This window comes from Passer montanus, unplaced genomic scaffold (genome assembly GCF_014805655.1).
Source record: "Passer montanus isolate IOZ18808 unplaced genomic scaffold, ASM1480565v1 scaffold50, whole genome shotgun sequence".
In the NCBI taxonomy this organism is placed as follows: Eukaryota; Metazoa; Chordata; class Aves; order Passeriformes; family Passeridae; genus Passer; species Passer montanus.
Genome location: NW_024369930.1, coordinates 3,807,070 through 3,828,404, shown reverse-complemented (window position 1 = coordinate 3,828,404; position 21,335 = coordinate 3,807,070). Strand labels below are relative to the sequence as shown.

The 21,335-nt window shown below is 41.9% G+C and overlaps 1 protein-coding gene across 10 annotated transcripts in view; it reads right to left on the bottom strand.

Annotated features, from left to right (window-relative positions):
* The window catches only part of MAGI2 (membrane associated guanylate kinase, WW and PDZ domain containing 2), a 702,519-nt gene extending 681,441 nt beyond the window's left edge, over window positions 1-21,078 (bottom strand). For all 10 annotated transcript variants that reach the window (XM_039723674.1, XM_039723678.1, XM_039723676.1 and 7 more), the window contains exon 1: window positions 20,118-21,078. In XM_039723674.1, the coding sequence (XP_039579608.1) occupies window positions 20,118-20,418 (301 nt within the window). In that variant the 5' untranslated portion in view covers window positions 20,419-21,078. The remainder of the gene's footprint in view (window positions 1-20,117) is intronic.
* Between the last annotated feature and the right edge of the window lie 257 nt (window positions 21,079-21,335).

Sequence of the window (21,335 nt, the reverse complement as noted above, 5' to 3'; positions counted from 1 at the left end):
TAACCATAGTTTTTTTTTAAGATCATTTTGAGGCAAAATAAAACAAGATGATACCCTCTCTTACTTGACATCTGAGAACAATAAACAGCCCCAGGCCTGACATGTAGGATACCTGACAAGCTACCTAAAAAATCCCAAACAGTTCACAAGTGCATAAAAGAATCAGTACGTTCAGAAAAGAAAAAATGCTGGATTTAAATTTCTTTAATATAAAACAGAGATCAAAGGAATAACTCATACTTTTTTTCTTTTCCAAACTAACTTCATTTGGAATCAAGTTTAATACTTGGTTGCCAAGTGTGGCCTTATCTTTTCCTTGACTGATCTTTTTATGCACCTAGTGCTCCCATATTGCAACCAGCCTGCAGGATTTGGGCCATTAGAATCCAGAAAATACAGGTAAAGGCTTCAGTCTAGTTACCTTTAGTATTGACTCTGAGACTGAGGGTTTTCTAACTCTCTTCACTTTCAATGGTGCATCCACAACCAACATGAGAATGACCACAAGTATGATTTTGGATGAAAATGAAGTGCAAAACATTAGGAAATAAATATAATGTAGAATGTAGATTCCTTATATGAAGAAATAAAATAGACAAATCACAGAATTATAACAATGCAGAAGAAGAATAACAAGCTAACACAGAAATATTCTTGGTCAGACATCTTCCAAAATATTCACAAACACTCAGGAGAAAAATCTAGTCAAAGTAGGAAGACAAGATCACTGACTTTATCAGAGAATTGTCTCAAAACTGAGATATGCAGAGAAAATTAACAAAGAAGAACACACCCCTGAATTAAACAAAAATAATTATAATTTATATAATATTTACACAATATCTGATTCAGCTTTCAGAGTTTACTTCTCAAGGATCAGGTTAATATTGAATAATTAGCAATTACATGTCTCTAAGTCATATTAGTATAGCTACCCTGACTGCTATCGCAGAAAAATGCATCACAATCATTAATTGAGTTCCCTCAGAACTCTTTCTGAGGAACAGACCTATTATTAGTTTAATAATCTATGTGATTTTGTTATCATTGGGGAATGAAGTTATAGAGATTGGGAAATTTATTTAAGGTTTCTAGACAATCAGAGCCCAGATCTCTGAGTGCTTGCCCATTGCCTAATCCACTTAAGCATCTTGAAATCTACACCATTGCACATTTCAAACACTTCACAATACCGAAACCACCAACCACTGGTAGACTTTAAAATAATGACATTATTGTATCTCAGCACTATATCAAGTCTGTATCAAGCTACAACTGCCCTCAAAAAGAGATGCACTGGTCTGGCATGGATGGCAAGGAGAAGTTGTAGCTGCCTCCAATCTCTTCTCCATCCACCCAGACATCACCTCCAAAGGCCCAGATGGCCCCAGCACTGCCACCCCCCTCCCAGCAGTTGCTGGCCCTGCCAAGCTTGCTCTGATCCCCAGCAGTGACACCCCGATTTCCTTCCCCTGGCCATAGGACTGATAAACTGAGGCAGAGATACTCCCAATCCAGAATAGCTGCAAGGCTGCATGTTTTTTTTTTGAGGCACCACATCACTTGAAATGGATTAAAGCTGTTTTTAAATTATGGAGTCTACAGAGCATTTTCTGAATGCTCTATTTTTTTTACTTTTTCCTTCTGTTTGTTCCTCTTTTTTTTTTTTTTTCCTTAGAGTTTGGAGTTTTTTGTTTTGGGAGGTTGTTTATATGTTCATTTGGTTTATTTGTTAGTTTTGATTTACTCCTTGAGAGAGCATCTTTATCAATACTTCAGGAGCCACACTCAAGGCCATTAAACATGCCAACCATATCCTGAGTGGCATCAAAAAGAGCATAACCAACAGGTCAAGGGACGTAATTCTGCCTTTTACTCTCCTGAGATCCTATCTGCAGTGCTGTGTCCAGCTCTGGGGCCCCAATGAAAGAAGGACATGGACCCACTGGAATGAGTCTAGAGAAGGGACACAGTGATGATCAGAGGTTTGGAGCACCCCTCCTTAGGAAGACAAGCTGAGAGAGATGGGATTGTTCAGACTGGAGATGAGAAGGCTCCAGGGACCTTGGAGTATCCTTTAGTACCTAAACAGCTACAAGAGAGCAGGAAAGGGACTACATGCAGTGACAGGACAAGGGGCAATGATTTCAAAAGAAAAGAGGCTAGGTTTATATCAGATATTAAGAAGAAATTCTTTACAGTGAGGGTAAAGGGAGACTGGAGACACTGGAAGAGGATGCTCAGAACAGTTGTGGATGCCCCATCCCTAATGTTCAAGGCCAGGCTGAATGGGGCTTTCAGCAGCCTGGTCTGGTGAAAGGTGTCCCTGCCCACAGCAGAGGGCTTGGAACAAGATTTTTCTTGGGGTGTTCCCACCCAAACCATTCTATGATTCTAGGACAGCAACAGCATACTTCATAGTCATCGTCCTCAGAGATATCCAAGAAATTACTGGATGTGGCACTTAGCTCTAAGGTTTACTTGACAAGCTGATGATCAGTTAAAGGCTGGACTCAATCTCAGCAGCCTTTTCCAAACTATTTATATGCTTCTTTGTATTGAGTTTTCTAGTGTAAGAGCTATATGGTAAAACACATTTAAAACACAGGGTAGAAGTGTGAAAAGAGCCAAGATGTTTGGAACACAGTGAGATTATGCACATAACTCCTATCAAATCACAGGGTCAAAGACTGTGATAGAGTGTTTATCTGATTGATGCTGAACGTGCTCCAACACACCAGTAAGAATTCAAACAGACAGGATCAGTAAGTTGCTCTGCATCTGCTTTAATGTAGCACAGAAAAACTGAACCTCTTCCACTGATAAAATGAAAAAAAAAAAGCATGTCCACAAAAACAGTCACGAAAAGAGGATATTTTACACACACAACACACTTAAAATTTGGATGAAAAGACAGATTTTTGGTTTTATTGGAAATTCTTGAATCTGTTAGTTTAAATCAAATCCTTGATGCTACTGTAACTTAACCACTTATGCATTAACATGCAGCTCTTCCAAATGTTCTTGTTATACACATTCATAAAAATTGGGAGGAACACAGAATTTTTTTAGACCGAGTACATTCATTTCCTCTCTTGATCTGAATTACACAATGAAGGACAACAAACAGCTCCAACAATCTGTTACACTGAGACTCTTCCACTTAATATCTGCATGGGGATTCTGGCTCACAAGGCACCATGCAGGAGCCTGCCAAGGGCACTGCCTTCTGCCCCATGCACAAAGCCCAACTAAGAGCACAACTCCCTTGGTCTCCCATAATTTCCAACAAGCACAAGAGCCTGGAATTGTCTTCCTGGGGCGAGCAATCTCTCTTCCTTCTCCACTCTTGCAGTCAGAGTCAGGGCAGCAGCTCCAGGACTCTTCCCAGTCCTTGCTGCACATCACAGCCAGGGCTCCAAAGGCAGGACATCTTCAGTTCCCAGTGAAACTTCCCAGCTCTTAATTAGATGCTTTCTTCCTTAAAAAAAAAAACAACTGAAGAGCCCTGTGCAAGAATATGCCATCTGAAAAGATGGAAATTCTCAGGCAGTAGCATCAGCATTACAGACTAACAAATCTTTGTAGCCTCTTAGGCAATTGGATGGGATGGAATTACTCAGCAGTGCCTTCCACTTCTACCTTTTTTACCCCTTCCCCCATTTTCTTTGCTGACCAGATTAATCCTTCTATGTATAGCAAACAATTATATAAATACTTTGCAATTATCTCTGAAAAACAATCAGAAACTTCCTGGTTTCAAAAACAATTGTAAGACAGAAACAAATTACAGGCATTGCTTACAGACAGTTTTAGTAACCAAACCTGAATTGTAAACCTTTAAAACACAGTTCCAACATACAGAAATGCAGTATCTGAAAACAGTTTATGGGGAATTCTCCTATAAGAAAAATATTAAATATTCCATGCTGTACTGTGAACTTGATAAAACTGATATGAAATTTCCCTGAGTAGTTGATATTGGCACGTGAATATAAAGCAAAGCTCAGCAGGACACATGAAATTCATGCATTTCCAATGTAATTCCAAACAGTATAGCATAAATCAGCATGGGCATGTAATTCTTGGATCTCGTTTGACATAAGCAAAGCAGAATGTGTTGCTGCAGGTGTTTTGCAAGCAAACATGACACCCAGCTGATTGTTAACAGACAAATTTTTTTCAAAGGCAAATAAGCTGGAGGAAGATCTCAAAGCTGACAAATGAAAAAACCCAGGTGGAAATAGTTATGACCACTCCTGGGCTGGAGCAGGCAGAAGCTATTGTTTGTGCTAGGATGGCACTGGAAACAGGCTGCTCCTAGGGGAAGCAGGAGCTGGCTCCAGCGTGCTTGAGAAGCATTTTGGGCCATGACAGCCACTTCCCGCTGGGCTAGATGCTGGGCTGCTCAGCATGGGCAGCTCCATTTGGCTCAGAGACAGCAAGAAATGTGCACCTCACAGAAAGCTACTGAACACCTGCAATTTATGTTCTCTGAGAAAACTGCAGTTTCTAGCTTCTCAAAGCCAAATTTTAAAGTTATATGACTTATAACACTGTTAATCATAACAAAGATCATCTTGTTGCAATGCCCCACCATGGGCAGGGACACCTTTCACTAGACCAGGTTCCTCTGAGCCCCACCCAACCTGGCCTTGAACACTTCTAGGGATGGAACACCCACAGCTTCTCTGGGCAACCTGTTCCAGCTGCTCACCACCCTCACAGTAAGTAATTTCTTCCTAGTTTCTAATTTAAACCTACCTTCTCTCAGTTTGAAATTTTTACTCCTTGTCCTATTACTACATGCTCTTGTAAAAAATTCCTCTCCAGGGACTTCTTTGTATTTTATACAAAACCCCATATGTGTAAGATACCTTTAGGTGCTAAAAATGGAGCCTCTCTGCTACAGGTCCCCTTTACTATTGAAGATATATTTTACATACAATTCAACAGCTGAATGCACAGCCTTTGCAGTGCGCTGGTTAGGGAAATAAAGGAATAAAGGGGTCAGAAAAAAAAAATTATCTTTGTAAAATCATTTCTACACCATAATAAAATCTAAATATTTGATTTACAAAATAATTACTGCAAGTTCAACGGAGATTCTCTTTGTAAGAAAAAAAATATGGAAAAAAAATTAAAATATAACAAGGGATCCTTGACTTGCCAATCTGGGTGAAACATCTTGCTAGGGGCTTTTTCCCCTCTCTATTCTGCTGCCCTTCTGAAAAACTCCTGTGGAAATCATACTCTGCAGGTTCACCCACCTTAATTACAGGATCTTTTCAACAGACAGCAGTTATCTGTAGCTACCAGCCAGAGGGGAAAAAAAATTTGAAAGGCTGTAGACTCACAGATGCCTGGCTACTCCTGGATTTGATCAGAAATCACTTCTCAGCAGTGACACATAATACTGTTTTCAGGCAAAACATGAATAAACATGTGCATAAACTTTTGATTCAGAGCAATGCCACACTAGTTCTGTGATCCATCAGATCTCAGAAGATAAATATGATGTGATGGGGTCATCTCTTGCTAGAAAGGCTTCCAAAGAGCAACTGGAAAGCTACAACTAGTTGGTAATTGAGTGGATAGGACACTTTTAAGTGTGCATAACATGTGGCCAGGCAAAGCAGCAGGAAGCACTTACACTTGAGTGAAATAGATAAAACTACTCTGAGGTACACTGGGCAGTAAACAAGGATTCTGCTCTAAAAAACAAACAAAAAAAAATTAAAAATGAAGCATTGACATTTGGTTTCATTTAGTGCTTTTAAAAAATAAAAGGGATGAGAAAGAAGGCAATCTTTCAAACACTAGTGGAAGACTTTATACCCAAGTGCAGTCCCACACCAAGGACATTACCATACAGACCTGCTCCACAGGTCAAACTGCAGCCCATCCAGGTCACCTGCTTGCAAGTGTGTCTTCAGCAATAGCTTTATGGTGCCCCATACAACATCCCCAGAGGGCAAGCTCAGGTTCCCTCTCACCAGAGAGCAATGCTCTATCATCTATTTTGGAATGTGGTTGGGCCCAGCACCCTGTGCAGCTTCAGCTATCTCATCCTTCTGAGGACAGTGGGAGACATATACAGAGGCATAAGAAAAGAAAATGAGTATTCATCAGTGTAAAATGACCCAGCAGCCTTTAAACACAGGTGTTTTTACCTTTTGCTGTGAGGACCTGGCATGCGTGAACAGCCTGATCCTGGGCTGAATTCAGGACACCTGCTCCAGGGAAGGTAATGATGCCAGTGCTATTCCATCAAGTACTGCTTAGGCCTTTGCTTTACAGGAGTACAGACTGGCAAGTCTGGTGCCTGAGCCAAAGTCTAGCTCATCTCACCTGTTCCCTGGTGATACTGGCCACACAGAACATTACACATTTTCTGCAGCAAATTGTTGAGCAGTTTCACCATGCACTGTGACCAGCTGCCCTCACTGACCAGCTGGAGACATCAGCTTTTCAGGGTTTCCTCTGTTCTCAGACCTACCAATGACTGCACCTGTAAAAAGCCTGATGAATTAATAATGCAAACAAGGCAACAGTGTGCTCATGATCAAGTTCAGGACCAAAGTCCTATCAGGCTAACTATATAATAATGGGTGCTGCAGATCAAACAGGACTCTATGGCTGTCAAAAGAACACGAGTCCTTCAACAGAATAAAAACACAGGAATCTGCTGCATAGGCTTGTGCCAGGTGTATTTAAAGGATCTAGAACTACCGTGGTACATAGAAGGGGATTAAAAGAAGGATTGCAGAATCTCAGCTACATGTCATCTTAATGTTATACAACTCCTTTTTCCTGAAAACAAAGGGTGGATTCAGCAAGACCTAAGCAGCCTTGCTTGTGCAAAGCTAAATCCTACCCTGACCTCTCACTGATCACTGCTTTAACTCCACACTGGCCTCAGGCATGGAAAGAGGAGAACTGAGAGACCTTCCAGACAGTGAAACCCGCTCCACTCCAGCAGAGCATTCCTTTGTAGCAGCCTCTCAAAGGGGAGTGGGAGCGAAGAGTTTCCAGTGAGAAATGAGAAACTGATGCCAAAGAGGAGGTGAAAGTACAAAGAGGCACCAAAAGCTCTTGACAGAGGGACAGAAGCACAAAGGAAACCTTTGGTGTAACCACAACTGACACAGCAACAACAGAGCCCTGCCTGGGATTGTCAGGTGTCCTTGTCACATCAGGATAGGCTCACTTCTCCACAATTCCTCATTTGATGGGATGTCAGGTTGGGCTGAATCTAAGATTCTGCCAACAGCCCCATCCAGTTTGGATCAAAAGGAGGCAACACCAGGACTCTGGAAGGAGCCACCACCCAGGGAAGCCAATCTGAAGTCCCCCACCACTGTGAAAAGTTAGAGGCTCCCACTGGGTTCTTAACTAGTATTTTGTATATTTCACTCAGCAAACTAAATTCTTTGGTAACATTTTTAGGACTTCTCCTATTTTCAAAAAGTTTTTAAACAAAAAGACAAAGGGGGTGTGTGAAGGAATAAACACCCCACAAGAAACCCCGCACAAATTACTTATAATTTGTTACTTGTCAAACAGTGGCATTAACAAGCCAAAGGACTTTTAATAAATGTCTTATCCAGTGTGACTGATGTAGCTAGTTGTCCAATTAGCCGTGTAAATGAACATAAATATCTCATTAAAATATATAAATGTATATAACTTTGATTTCCTTACCACTTCCAATATATTTCTGAAATGCATTTCATTTTAGGAGAAAACACTTCATCACACTCTCTCATCTGCAGATACCTCTGTATGCTTGTGCTTCTTTGTTATTAAAAAAGCTTTATGTGGGATTTGTCATGTAAAATATAAAATAAATACCTGCAAAAATGTTTTACTCAAACCATCAATAGAAATCCTCATTGAACAGGAGAGAGGATTTTGTGTGGTTTGTGTGCCTTTACTTGGATGCAGTACTGCTTGCACAGACTTCTAAATTACATTGCAGTGTTCTCCACTCTGTTATTGATTGAGCTGAGATTTTTGGCAAGTCATTTCACCGCTGTGCAGTTCTTTCTATTCCTACCTATCCTCTGTGTCTAATTTGCCGTTATAAACCCTTTGGGGCAGCAAGTGTTTTTCCCTGCCAGCCTGTAGTACCTGTCACCATGGGATCTAGTTTCAGTTGGCTTGATAGGCTAATAACAATATTTATGTTGTAAGAGATTAAATTTTTAAAGAATAAAAAGAAAATACTAAGCAATTATATTAGAGAAATACAGTACCAGTTGTATGGGCAAACCATACACATTTAGAAAGATCCTTTCTTCCTAAAAAGCTAGGCAGGCTTTAATAATGAAATAAATTTCATTTAAAAAAAAAAGAGAAAAATTAACAAAACCATATAAAAACAGTACAAATGACAAAAATCATTGTGATTGTGAAACTCAGTAATTTCCAAGGGGTTTCTAAGAACTCCATCTCATAGTCTCGGTCAGGAGACCAAAGAGGGAAGAAGTTTTACACAGCCCCAGCTTCCCTCCTCACACTGAAATTCACTGAGGTAGCTGAGGACTTCCCTGTCTGGGAAGTCTAAGGGAACTCTGAATAAGTTTTTTTGTAAATGACTTTTAGAATCTGGAAGCTACTCAGATAATCTAATAACAAGGCCAATATTAGCATCTAAAGGGATACAAGTGAAGATTTTTGGTTTAATGTCCCAGCTGCAAACATCTTTTTCAGCAGCAGCATCCTCACTAGCTGGCCAGCAGTGCACAGACAGAGAGGGAGGAATTCTGCAGCTCATGCAACCTGTTCCTACAGCAACTGGTGAGAAAGTTGCTTACTACTTACCAGAAATCTTCTTAATATTGATCCAAAACAATACTAATTGGATTTACTACTTTTCTAGAACTGGTACTGCTCTAGTCACATGCAGGAGGATCTTTCTCACATATGCAAAAAAAAAAGCCAAAACCAAACCTTCAGCTTTTTGACTTTTACACTCAGAAACATTAATTTCACTACCCTTGAAGCACAGGCACAGACATGAGTCCCTATCAAGGCAAAGCAGCTGTTACACTTCTGCAAGTCAGATGAACTGTATACAAACCCATACAGTATTTCACACATATGTAAAAGTGGCATATATAAGTTTTGTGGGTACATCTGTTCTGAAGACTGTTTCAGTACATAAGTATCACAGGCTTAACATAAAAACTCAATATAAATATTAATCCAGAAGACCTTTTAATTGATATTTAAATTACCAACTTTCAATTTGAATTAAGCAAACACAACTTCTTGATTTTACTTTATTTTCTTAACAAAACCTCCAGTACTGTAATGGATTCTTTTTCTGAAATCTTTAATGCTGTTTTTACTGGAAAATGACCAAATAGAGTGAGCGTAGAAAAAGCTCTTTTTACTGGCTTGTCTGAAATTCCAGTAATTCTTCTAGAAGTTTACAGGGCAGAAATGTTCTTCCACATCTGTAATCAAGTAGATAAAATGAAAAACCAAATTCTTCAGGAAAAATATTCTCTGTACACAGTATAACAAAGATTTTTTAATAGGTTTCACTAGCAGTAGCTATAATAGAAAAACCATGAGACAACAGACCAGCACTACTAATAATAGAAGCTCCACATTAGTAATAACCACTATATTCTCTTAAATCCAAAAATATTCCTCAGCTTTTATCCACTTTAAAGCTTCTATCACCAAGACTGAATTATGATCAATTAGAGATACAGATCCTATGTTAAAATGATACAGAGTATTTCCAGCAACTAATTCCAAGAAATTTATTATGTTAGACTCTGAATTTAATGTGAATACTTCCTTACATTGCCATAGAAACGAGAGACTCTCAACTTGAAATTGCCATGCTAGTTGCTACAACAAAAAGGCAGTTTCTCTCACCACGAGTTCGGATTTCATGCGTGAGACAACAGCCAGATATAACAAACCCACGTGGAAAGAGAAATCAGAAATACCAGTAAAAATAATGACTATATGATTACTATATATATATATGTACATGTATATATATAAACTGAAGAGGAGTCAGAGCAAACCACTTAATACCACCAAGTGCAGAATAGGCATCCCAGAGGGCCTGAGCTTCAAGGAGGGTTTTCCAAATGAGTAGTGCAGTGGCTGAACAGGGTATTTGGGGGGTTATTTAAATTACACTTTACCTAAGCAAAGCACTCAATAGTTTAATCTGAAGAAGTGTTCAGTTCCTCCATCAGTCTGATACAAGAGTTCAGCAGCTGCTCCCTTTCCCACTTCACAAGGATTTCAACTCCATGACAGGAGCACCTGCATGATCTTTTAGCTTTTTAAGCTAGCAACAGGACCCTGCAACACTTGGAAATACAAACTGCTGTTCCTATAAAAAAACCAAGACCAGAGAATTAAAATATAATGGGATTAATACTTGTTTATACTAACATACCATTTTGGAACCATGTGAGAGGCTTATGTGACATTTATTAATGCAGATTTAGTACAAAGGACTTAGTAAGGGAATAACAGAAATGAACACAGCCATTCCATTTCATACTAGTTAAAGAATCAGCCGTGAGAATGTAACATGATAGAAACTATTCAGCATAACTCATTTGGGGTACAAATAGGACTGTCCATCACTTTTCAGTCTAAGTTTAAGTACAAAAAGAAATGGTGTGTGTAATAAGAACTTATATGTGAAATGGATGTCCTGGAATGAGACTGATGCCCCATTTTTTGTCCTTTCAGCTCCTGTAGGACAGGTTAGGTGTTGTTTTATGAAATGGCAATATTTTATCAGAATTATGCAGATTAATTCGTGACTGTCATGAAGGAAACAAAGATGGAAGACTTTTTTCTTTGATTGCAAAAAGAACTTTAAAATGTGCAATTTAAAAAATCATTTCGCACATTTCATTTTGAGAAATGCAAGGACAACGTGAGATACAAAGATATCAATAAATAGATAAGTAATAAAATACAATTTGTACCTGTTTGTAGGAAGGATTTCCACTCTGGAATACTAATGTCACATTAACACAGCTACACAATGTACTTGCTAGTATAGTGTAGAAAATTTTGCTCATTATACTCTACCACTGTTTCCATTGTACTGCTACATACAGTGACTCTAAGAGCACTACTCATAATGATGAAGTCTGTTTCTAGGGCTTTTTTTCCTTTTTTACCTGCAAAATAAGGACACAATATTTCTTCAGCATTTTTAAAAACAAACACACTGTGACTCTGCAGAGAGTGAGAGTGACCTCAATTCTGTCCTCAGTGTCTGACCTAACAGACTGTCAAAGGAAAGCCCTGGCCCCCAGTGTAGTAATCTGGGAACCCCATGGACAACTTAATAATTCTGGATAAGTCAATGAAATGGCTGCCATCACTAGCTGTAGGGACTGGCATATGTTGTCACCTATCTCCCAGACCAGGCACAATGGGAGAGTGTTACACCAGGCTTTCTCCCATTAGAACAGGCATAATCTGGAGTGCCAGAATTCTGTGGCAGAACAAGTTTCTGCATGCTTTCTGAAGTGAACTCAAGCACAGAGGGTAGAAATATCTTTCTGGCAGAATAAAGTAGTTAGTGCTAATGCCAGACCTGAAAGATGTGCTACCTGAAAGGTTCAAGATGAATTCCAGGGACACAGGAAGGTGCTTCACTAGCACAAAAGACTTGGAGCAGGCAAGAAAGAAGAATGTTGGTGGCAGATAGGGCTCCGTGGTTTGAAATGTATGGGGGGCCTCCATGAAGTACACTGATCTGAACCAAGGATGACTCAAGAAAATAACAAAAATATTATCTAGAAATGTATATAGAAAAGCATTATTTCATCTATGGATGTGGCAGCAGACAGCCAGTTTGTCTTGTCTGAAAACCATAAAACACATGCACACTGAGTATTTTAATTCCATTTTCACGTGGTGTTGAATACCTGGACTGTTGCCCTTGCTTCCCAAGGTCAGAGGCCTGAAAAGAAAGGCACAGTAATGATTTAGTGTTTATGGTCCTGCACTGCCACTACGTAGTGTTTATGGCCATGACACCACGACTGTGTTGGCACCAGAGAAGAAGGATGCAGAAATAGAGCCAGGGATGCTGAGGTGCTGCCTCAGCATGCAGTTCTTTCCATAATGAAACACTATCTGGTAAATCTCTTTTTTTTTAGGAACATCACTCACGTAGGAAAGTCATCCTACATAAATATGTATTTCTCCCCTGCCTCTCAGGCAGCACCATTGCTTCACCCTACTTTCATGAGAACTTGGGACAGAAACACAAACGTGTTAACAATAACTCATGCTTTCATCTGAAGAAGCAGGAATGCTAATTTTTCCTTTGGAACGAGTTAATTGTGCATATTTTAGAGGGACAGCTTTACACCAGCATTCTTCTGGAGAAACCAGCTGGTCATAGCTTTGACTGGTGCACCATTTGCTGCCTATAAAACTGACTGGATGGTAGGCCTAGAGAGTGGGGGGAATGAAGGTACCTCCTGCTGGTGAGCAGGCACCAGTGGGGTTCCTCAGGGCTCACCATTTGGGCCAGGCCTGCTCAGTACCTTCATCAACAATCTTGTGTTTTCAATTCTGGGCCACTCATTACAAGAGAGACATTGAGGTGCTGGAGCCTGTCCAGAGAAGGGCAACAGAGGGAAGGGCCTGGAGCACTATTCTGATGAGGAGTGGCTGAGTGAGCAGGGGTGTTTTGCCTGGAGAAAAAGAGGGGAGACCTTATCACTCTCTACATCTGCCCAAAAGGAGATGTAGCTGGGTGGGGATCAGCCTCTTCTCCCAAGTAACAAATAATAGGACAAGAAGAAATGGCCTCAAGTTGCACAAGGGAGGTTTAGATTGGATATTAGGAAAATTTTCTTCTCTGAAAACATTGTCAAACATCAGAAAAAGCTGCCCAGGGAAGCGGTTGCCCACCCAACCCTGGAGATGTGGCACTTTGGGTTACAGTTTAATGATGGACTTGGCAGTGCTGGGTTAACACTTGGAGTCCATGATCTTAAAGGTCTTTTCCAAACTAAATGATTCTATGATTTCATCATGTTTTGAGAAACTAAGACAGACTTAGGAAACACATGTTCCCTGTGCTGGAGGCACAGGGTCGTACACTCTCTTGAATATAACAGAACACATAAATTCTAAAACCAAGTAATGTACTTTAATAATCTCTAAAATTTTTTCCTAGAACTTTCACACAATTTTACTTTCCCCATTTTGTTCCTTGTCTCACTTTCCTTCATCTCAAATTCATGCACTGTGGAAATAATCAAAGGCACCCAGGAGAAACGTCTGAAGCTGATAAGCAGAGCAAAACAGCATTATTCATATATTACTAATCATAATAGGTGTATGAATGAGAAGACACCTGGTAGTGCTGTGTTGACAGCAAGCTACCTTTTGATTAAGCTTTCTGGATTCTAGCCATTTGAAGGTACTGACTAGGAGTTCAAGAATAATGTAAAAAGGATAAATACATGGCAGATACACACAAACAAGAGCTTTCTTTCAGCTCAGCTTCTAGTGAAGTCTCCAAATTGTGGATGGCAGGTTTGAATAAATGATAGATTTTAGGTTAACATTAAAATAACATTCAAACCAAAAGTACTGGTTTTGAGATTATCATTTACCAATGAGGATTTTTGTCCAGTTTAGGAATGCTAAATAATTTTTGTTAAAGCTCTTAAGTATCTTTCTTTTCTCTTGCTTCTGCCCACCATTCCACTTTTCATTGGGTAGTTTCAGCCTACAGTTAGAAAGCTAAACAAATGGCCAGAAAGCTATGTCACCTTCTTACTGGATGGATTTTTATGAGGTTGAAAAGCAGATTTGTAACAAATTGGGTGTGCTGAAGAGATGCTGTTGGGATCACAGCCCCTGTGGTTTTAGAGAATTCAGTTAAGGCCAGCATTACAATGGCATTCAGCAACAAAGCCCAATGACAGGCACTTTACCACTAAAATCAATACCTTCCAACTCTGGTCTCTAGACTGCACCTACATGGATAGGCATCTAGTCAGTCTTATTCTAAAGTTGATGATTATTTTATTTCCTACTGCAGAATCCTGTGACATTCTGTACATTGCTTGGCCACCTGAGTGCATGGGTTTGCTGTAACTGTCATATATATTTGCACCAACACATGAATGAAAAATATTCTAGAGTAGTACTGTAGCGATACTTACATAGCAATACTGTACAAATACTTACACTATCTCAGCCTAAAGATGAAAATTTCTACCAGTCTCAAAGACCCAAAGAGTGTACAAATTTTTATGTATATTGTTACATTTATAAACACCTAGGTACATAAGCAAAAAAAATTAGTTCAAGAATGTTAACACAGTAAAAATATCACTACGTTCTTTGAACTTTGCCTTGAAGCTCCCCAGTAAAAAAAAAAAAAAAAAAAACCTTTACTTTTTTATTTGTTTATAGCACCATAAGGAAGAGAAGAACAAGAAACATCTGCTTCTATAATTACTGCAGCACTTTCCATCACTCTTTCTAAATCATAGTTGTGACCACCTCCTTCCATAAGTCCCTTTTGAAGGAGGACTTTTTCCATGTATACACCACTTCTTGTATACAAAATATGTAGATGAATAATTTATAGAATCTTTCATGTGATGAAAGGAGCTCCTCATCTATAAAGAGCAAGGAGAAGATCAAGAACACTGAAAGCAAAAGCTCAGAATCCATATCTTTCATGAAATGCTGAATTAATGCAGGTGAGGATATAGGATGCATAAAGGAAGTCAGACACAATTCTACCCCCTCACACCAGTACTTTCCTTTGATGTCAACAGTATCAACAGATGTACAAGTCTTACTGTAAAATTAACTTTACCTTATGTGACTAAACAGAACTAAGCAGAGCACTCTCAATTATTTAATTTCTTCAAGGAAATGATGCACTAACAAAGTCATGGCCCCATCCTTTAATGGCACATTTGTAATTCTCAGGGAAGGAAAAAGACTGATGATTATAATTCTACTGCCAGTGAACACAGAGTCCCTGACATGAAACATCACAAGCTCTCTGGAGGAGCTGAAGAATAAATCACAAGCTACATGAGTCAGAAGTCAGTTTCAATGGTCTTTAAATTAAGATGGACAAGCATAAGAATAACATAAAGTAATGGTAAAAAATAACTCTGAATTTAATTTCAGGACCTAATAAAATCCTAAGGAGCACAAATTATGAAAAAGGAGTACGTTTATTTTTAAATATTGTCTATGCAAAAGTCATAGAAAAAAGTAAACCACTTAGGTTTTCAGGGTTCTTTGGGTCTGGTTTTTTGAAAGACCGCTGTGATTTTTTTTTATTCTGGAAAATCATGCAAATCAAAATACTGTTCTTGTGAAGATAACTATATCCAACATTCCCATCTTGGAGTACAGTATATAGTACATAGTATATATCCAGGAATAAAAGATCATCAAAAGACTATATATATGCACAGAGTGTTTTAATGAATGTGGAAGATAATTATTTATGACCTTAAATAACCAGAAAAAATTTTTAAAAACATAACTATACATAGGAATACATGTATTAAAAAAGTCTGCAGTAAAATACTAATATTTTTACTAGCTAACATGTTTACACATGCAGCCAAAACTTTGGAAGATCACGACATTCTTGCATTTTGCTGTCAAAAGGCCTGCCACAGACTTTTAAAAAAAAATTAAAAGTTAAGCCAGGTTTTAATTGCGAAGTTTATGAATGAACCCTTTAAGAAAAAAACACTACAAGACTACTAAACCCCTTAGCCACTATCAGTGTGTGTTGGGACAGTACCATCCTGTGTCCTTTTAGTCTCTGCTTGGCAGCCACAGTCACAGCCACCAGGAATGGGAATAGGATGTAGAGGATGCAGTCTGCCCAAACTTGCTGCTCTTGTGTCCATCCTAATGACGGTCCAAACCTTTTCCTGACTGGGAAAGCACTTGCAAATATGCCCAAGTACATCTATGGTCAGCAAAACATTCTAGCATATGCTTACTATTAAGCAAATGATTGAATTGAAAAAATTAAACTTTAGTTCTTCCTTACATTATGTGTACTAAATGCCTTTTTTGCATAAGGAGCTAAAGGGGTTGACACTTGAAGTCTGACTACTTAGAGTCAGATAAAAGCCATTAGAAAGTATCCATAGAAAGTGTCTGTTTTATTCATATTTCAAGTAGCCATACCACTAAATACTTCTAAAAATAAATTAAATTGCTCAGTTGGTCAGATCACCTGGTTACTTAATACAGCCAAACCACTTTCCATGAGAAAGAGATGCATCAGGCAGGACCTCCAGGACAAAATCTGCTGCAATGCTCCTGAGTTCTGAAATCCATGTTTTCGGACTCTTCACTGGGATTCTGCTGAGGGCACCTGTGGAAGTTTATAACTCTATGTGCAGAATAAAGATCCTGGTTTATGCAGTACAGCCAAGCGGGCTGTTCGTGCAGCCCTTCAAGGAGTGAGTGTGCACAGCACAGACCTGTGTCAGCCACTGCTGGGAATTACCATGGATCTGAGACAGCAGTGAACAGACAGTGGAACTGGAGGCAACACTGCTCCCTGTATGACTCTTCCCCATGTGATTACTTATCCAAATTAAGATGCCTTCCCTTAACACACTGCTACTTTTACAACTACGCATCTGTACATGTGTGGGAAGAAGACAGCACTTAATCCAAACTGTTCTGCATGTGAAAACAAACACATCTGAAATTCAGAAGTATTTCTTTAAGAAACAGTAAAAGGCTCTTATCCTCACCCAAAGGAGCAGAAAGTCAAACTGTACATTTGCAGTACGCCCAACTAATATAACTGCTGTATACAATTCTCTCATTGGAAGGATATATATTCAAAAAAGTATGGGGTTTTGCAGAGGAAACCCATTCTTTATCTGATGTCAAAGACAGCTTTGCCTTAGAATTCATCTGGGCCAAGATTTCATCCCATGTGTTTCCAGAGATTCTCTGTGATTCTGCCAACAGTAGCACAACAAGTGGCTCACAAGATAAAAAAAAAACCAAAAACTAACAAAAGAAACCCCAAGAGGAAATAGTCTCCATGGAATATTTCTTTGTGAACTCTTACAATTAGACTAAATAATAACAATAACAATGATTCTTATGGTCTTTTCTCTTCATGCAAACCCAGGCACAATGTCCTGCATTAAAACCCTATTTATTTATCAAGTGTCATACCTAGAAGAATTCATGTTGATTTATATCATGGAACTGCAAATCAGTTTCTCATGAAGTTTACTCCTCCTCATAATATGCAGCAACTCCTACATTATATGTTTGGAGTTTTTATAACTCAAGATGTTTAGCTAACACAAAATAGAAATATTCCATCCAACTTTTCAAAAATAGTATTTCATCTAGTAATGTAAAAAATTATGAAGTATTTAATTATTTCAGAGAGGGGGGTGTTTAATCAAACATAAGAAAAAATCATGAAAGCACATCTTCTATGCTTTAAAACAGCTAATTCTTGAATTAGCCATTCCCTGATTTAATCTACAAGTAAATTTTCACTGCTGAATTGTCAAAACTTTCAAACAAGAGAAATACTCACAGTCTCTTAAAGATCACATTATAAATAGCCATGTCCTACCTCCACATTTCTCTCTCTGACTTCATTCCTAGGCAGCACTGAAGAAGCAGCTACAGTCACATGGTGCATTCAAGGTCAAGCTATTCTAATTGACAGAAACAGCATTGATAAATTATGCGGAAACAATGATAATGGAGTCATTAACCTTGTTCCAGCACCCTAAAGGTGCTTCGCAATTAAAAGGAGTAAAAAAGTTACAAAAACATATAAAGATTTTATTGCTCAGCCTTGTCTCTCCTACACACTGCTGCAGAGCACTGTCAGGGAATTGTAATATTGCTGTAACGTGGCTGCCTGTGCTTTGGCATGAGGGCGCAGGGATTCACTGGCTTACACTCAAAGGAGGAGTCAGGTAGTAAAGTGCACAAACCACTGACTTTCTTTTTTTTTTCAAATAGGAAGTTGGATCCAGAAGGCCTCTCTCTTTGGCGTAAAGGATGCTGGAGCACATGAAAGATCATTCCAGCCAGGAAGTCTTTCTCAGTCCAAGAATCTATGCTGAGCTGTCATTTCCAAACACACAGAGAACTTGCATTAAAACTGTGGTGAGTTAACATACTGAACTGAAACTTCTCAGATATATAGAGATACAGGTACAGATACACAGAATTAGGTAGAATTCAGAATTTATCCCTTATGTCTCATGCAGAAGATTGCAGTAATTCCCAGACTAAAAGCCTGACTAGTGTCCCTAATTCATGTATGACAGGTAATTTATTAAGGGTGCACACATTAATGAATCACCAGTGGTTGCTCTGACTTGAAGAGAAATGTTATAAAAACAGTGAAGAGATAGGATATATGTTTCACATAGCAACTCAAAGTAACCTTATATTTGCCTTACTGTAAAGAATCTATAGGATTTCTGAAAAAAAAAATTCTAAAATTGGTTTACAGACAATCTACCTTTATCTTCTTGACACTTCAAATGCTGTTTCTTTTTGAATCCCATCACAGTAAGACCACCCACACTAAAATTATTAATAAAAAGAGGACAGTACAGAGCAGCTTTCCTGGAGTTCAGGTGCCCCGAGATGACACTACACTGGCAAGACAGAATCCATTATACTAATTTTTAATCTTCACTTATCACATGAATTATTGTGTCTCCCTGTATAGCCCGGCTGTCAAGATATGATCTACAGCATATTGTACAACTTACTTAAAAGGACAAATAAAAAAGTCCCAGATCATATCTGTATACAGAGGCTTGACCTCATGGAGATAACTGAATATACAATAAAGTATATTCTGAAGGCCTGAGTGGAAATCAGATTCTTTCTACTGGTTCTGTCATGTCTGGATAAACTAATAATTAGCATATTCTTCAAGCACTCAGAAGTATCGCAAAATATACTTTTAAACAATAAACTGTCAGTTACAAAGAGGAAGTAAAATTGCCAAATTATACCCAGTGCCAGAGAGATTCTCCTCTGTGTCCTCTGAGCACAGGCTGATGGCTAGAGTTGCAGAGCACAAGCGCCTCTGATGTACGGTATCTAAAAACTTCCCACCGCAGAAATTCCCAAGTTTTCAATGGCTGGGCTCACTGCCCGGCTGGAATGCGTACTTCAGCGATACGCCTACAGCCCTGCACCACCCATGGCCATGGAGCACCTACAGACTCGGTTCCCAGAGCAGCTCCCGAGCTCCAGAAAGGCTGCTGGGGCAGCAGAAACCTCCTCGCGAGCGCTCAGCTGCAGAGAACTCAACTCAGCATAGTTTAAAGAGGACAGAAACAAACATGTAAACAGCATCTGTGGCGTCTCTTCTCTACTGACTTTCCTGGAAACGCATTAACCTATTACAGTACTTCAAAATAAATAAGCGAACCAGAGGCGAGGCAAGAGTATACCGTTCTCTCCCAAAAGTTTCTTTCTGCCTGTCCTCTCACTTGATCTGAGCTCCCCGTTCCTTGGGATTAGCGATCGTTTTCACCGGGGATCAAATGAATGACTTTTCCGCTAATGACACTTAGGAGATGCTAAAGCCACCCTGGGCGCCACCGGGGACCCGGCGAGCGCCGGCAGCCCCTGACCTCACGCCAAGGAGCCCGGAGAGAGGCGAAGCCAAGGGCAAGCCCCGCTCCGCAGCCGGCCCCGGCCGCCGCTCCGGCCCCCGGCAGCGGCAGCGGCAACCGGAGGGGCGGCGGGCACCGGGGCCGGTGGGTCGGAGCGGGTCGGGTCGGGTCGGGGGGGACCCGTCCCCGTGAGACCGGGGCTGCAGGGGGTGCCGCCGCCGCCCCCCGCCCGGCCCCCCCCGGCATGGCGAAGCTCTGTCACTGACGCACATTTAATTCGCCCGGCTGCGGGTACCGCGCAGCGCCGCTCGCATCCTCGCCCCGCCGCCGGGGAGGGGGCGGCTCCGCCGGGGAGGGGGAAAGTCAAACTGCAGCAACAAAGTTGCTCCCCCTCCGCTCCCCCAGAGCTGCCCCGGCCCCCAGGGGGTGGGCAGAGAGGGGGGCCCATGCCTGCCTTACCTTGCTTGACGCACTTGAGGCGGATGGGGTCCTTGCAGTGCTTGATCACGGCCAGCACATCCCTGATGGTGAGCCCGGCCACGGGGGTCTCGTTCACCTCCAGCAGCAGCTCCTCCGGCACCAACTTGCTGCCGCCCTCATAGGCCACCTTGCCGGGCTTCACTTCCCCCAGGTAGGGGAACTGCCCATTCTCGGCGCCCCCCTTCAGCTCGAAGCCCAGCTGTCCCTCCGGGTTCCTCACGATCACGATCTCGTGGACTCTGCTCGTCCAGTGGCTTTTTTTCTTCAAGCCCTTGGACATTGCCGTGGGGATGCTCTGCCCGACTCCCTCCCTGCAGTCTTGTGCTTCTTCCCCCCTCCCTCTCTGCCCCCACTCCCCGGGGCAGCCGCGCTCCTCCGGGCAGGCTCGGGGCGGGCGGCAGTGCCGGCCGGCGGCCCCGCGGGCTGCGAGCTGCGTCGGGGAGCGCCTCAGTGCCCGCTGCTCCCGGCTTTAGCTGATATCCATGGCAGCCGCGGCGGCCGGACCCTGCCTGCGCGTGGATGCACTAGTTGTAGAGAAACTGGCAGGAGGGAGGAGGGAGGAGGGAGGGAGGCAGCGGGAGGGAGGGGACGGCCGCGGCGCGGGGAGGAGGAGGAGGGGTGTCGGTGTCGGTGCCGGAGCGAGGCGGGCGCTGTTTCGCCGCTCCCGCCTCGCCTGACCCGGTAGTGAAGGCCGAGAGAGAGGCTGCCTGGCACGGCCGGCAGAAGGCGGAGAGCGGCCCGGGCGGGGGGGCGAGGGCGCTCGGCGGGCGGGAGGGAGAGCGGCGACCCCCGCCCGGCCCCAGCACCGCCCCGGCCGGGAGGGGGCGATCGGGGGAGCGATGGCGCTGGCCCCGCTGCCGGCCCCGCCCCGGCCGGACACTGCCCGGCACCGCTCAGGGCCGGACACTGCCCAGTGCCTGCCCGGGTGGACACTGCCCGGCACCGCTCTGATCCAGCACTGCCCAGTGCCTGCCCGGCTGGACGCTGCCCTGCACCGCCTGCCCCGGCCGGACACTGTGCACCGCCTGCCCCGGCCGGACACTGCCCGGCACCGCTCAGGGCCGGACACTGCCCAGTGCCTGCCCGGCTGGACGCTGCCCTGCACCGCCCCGGCCTGGCCGGACACTGCCCGGTGCTGTCCCCGGCCGGCCACTGCCCGGTGCTGACCGCTCTGATCCAGCACTGCCCAGTGCCTGC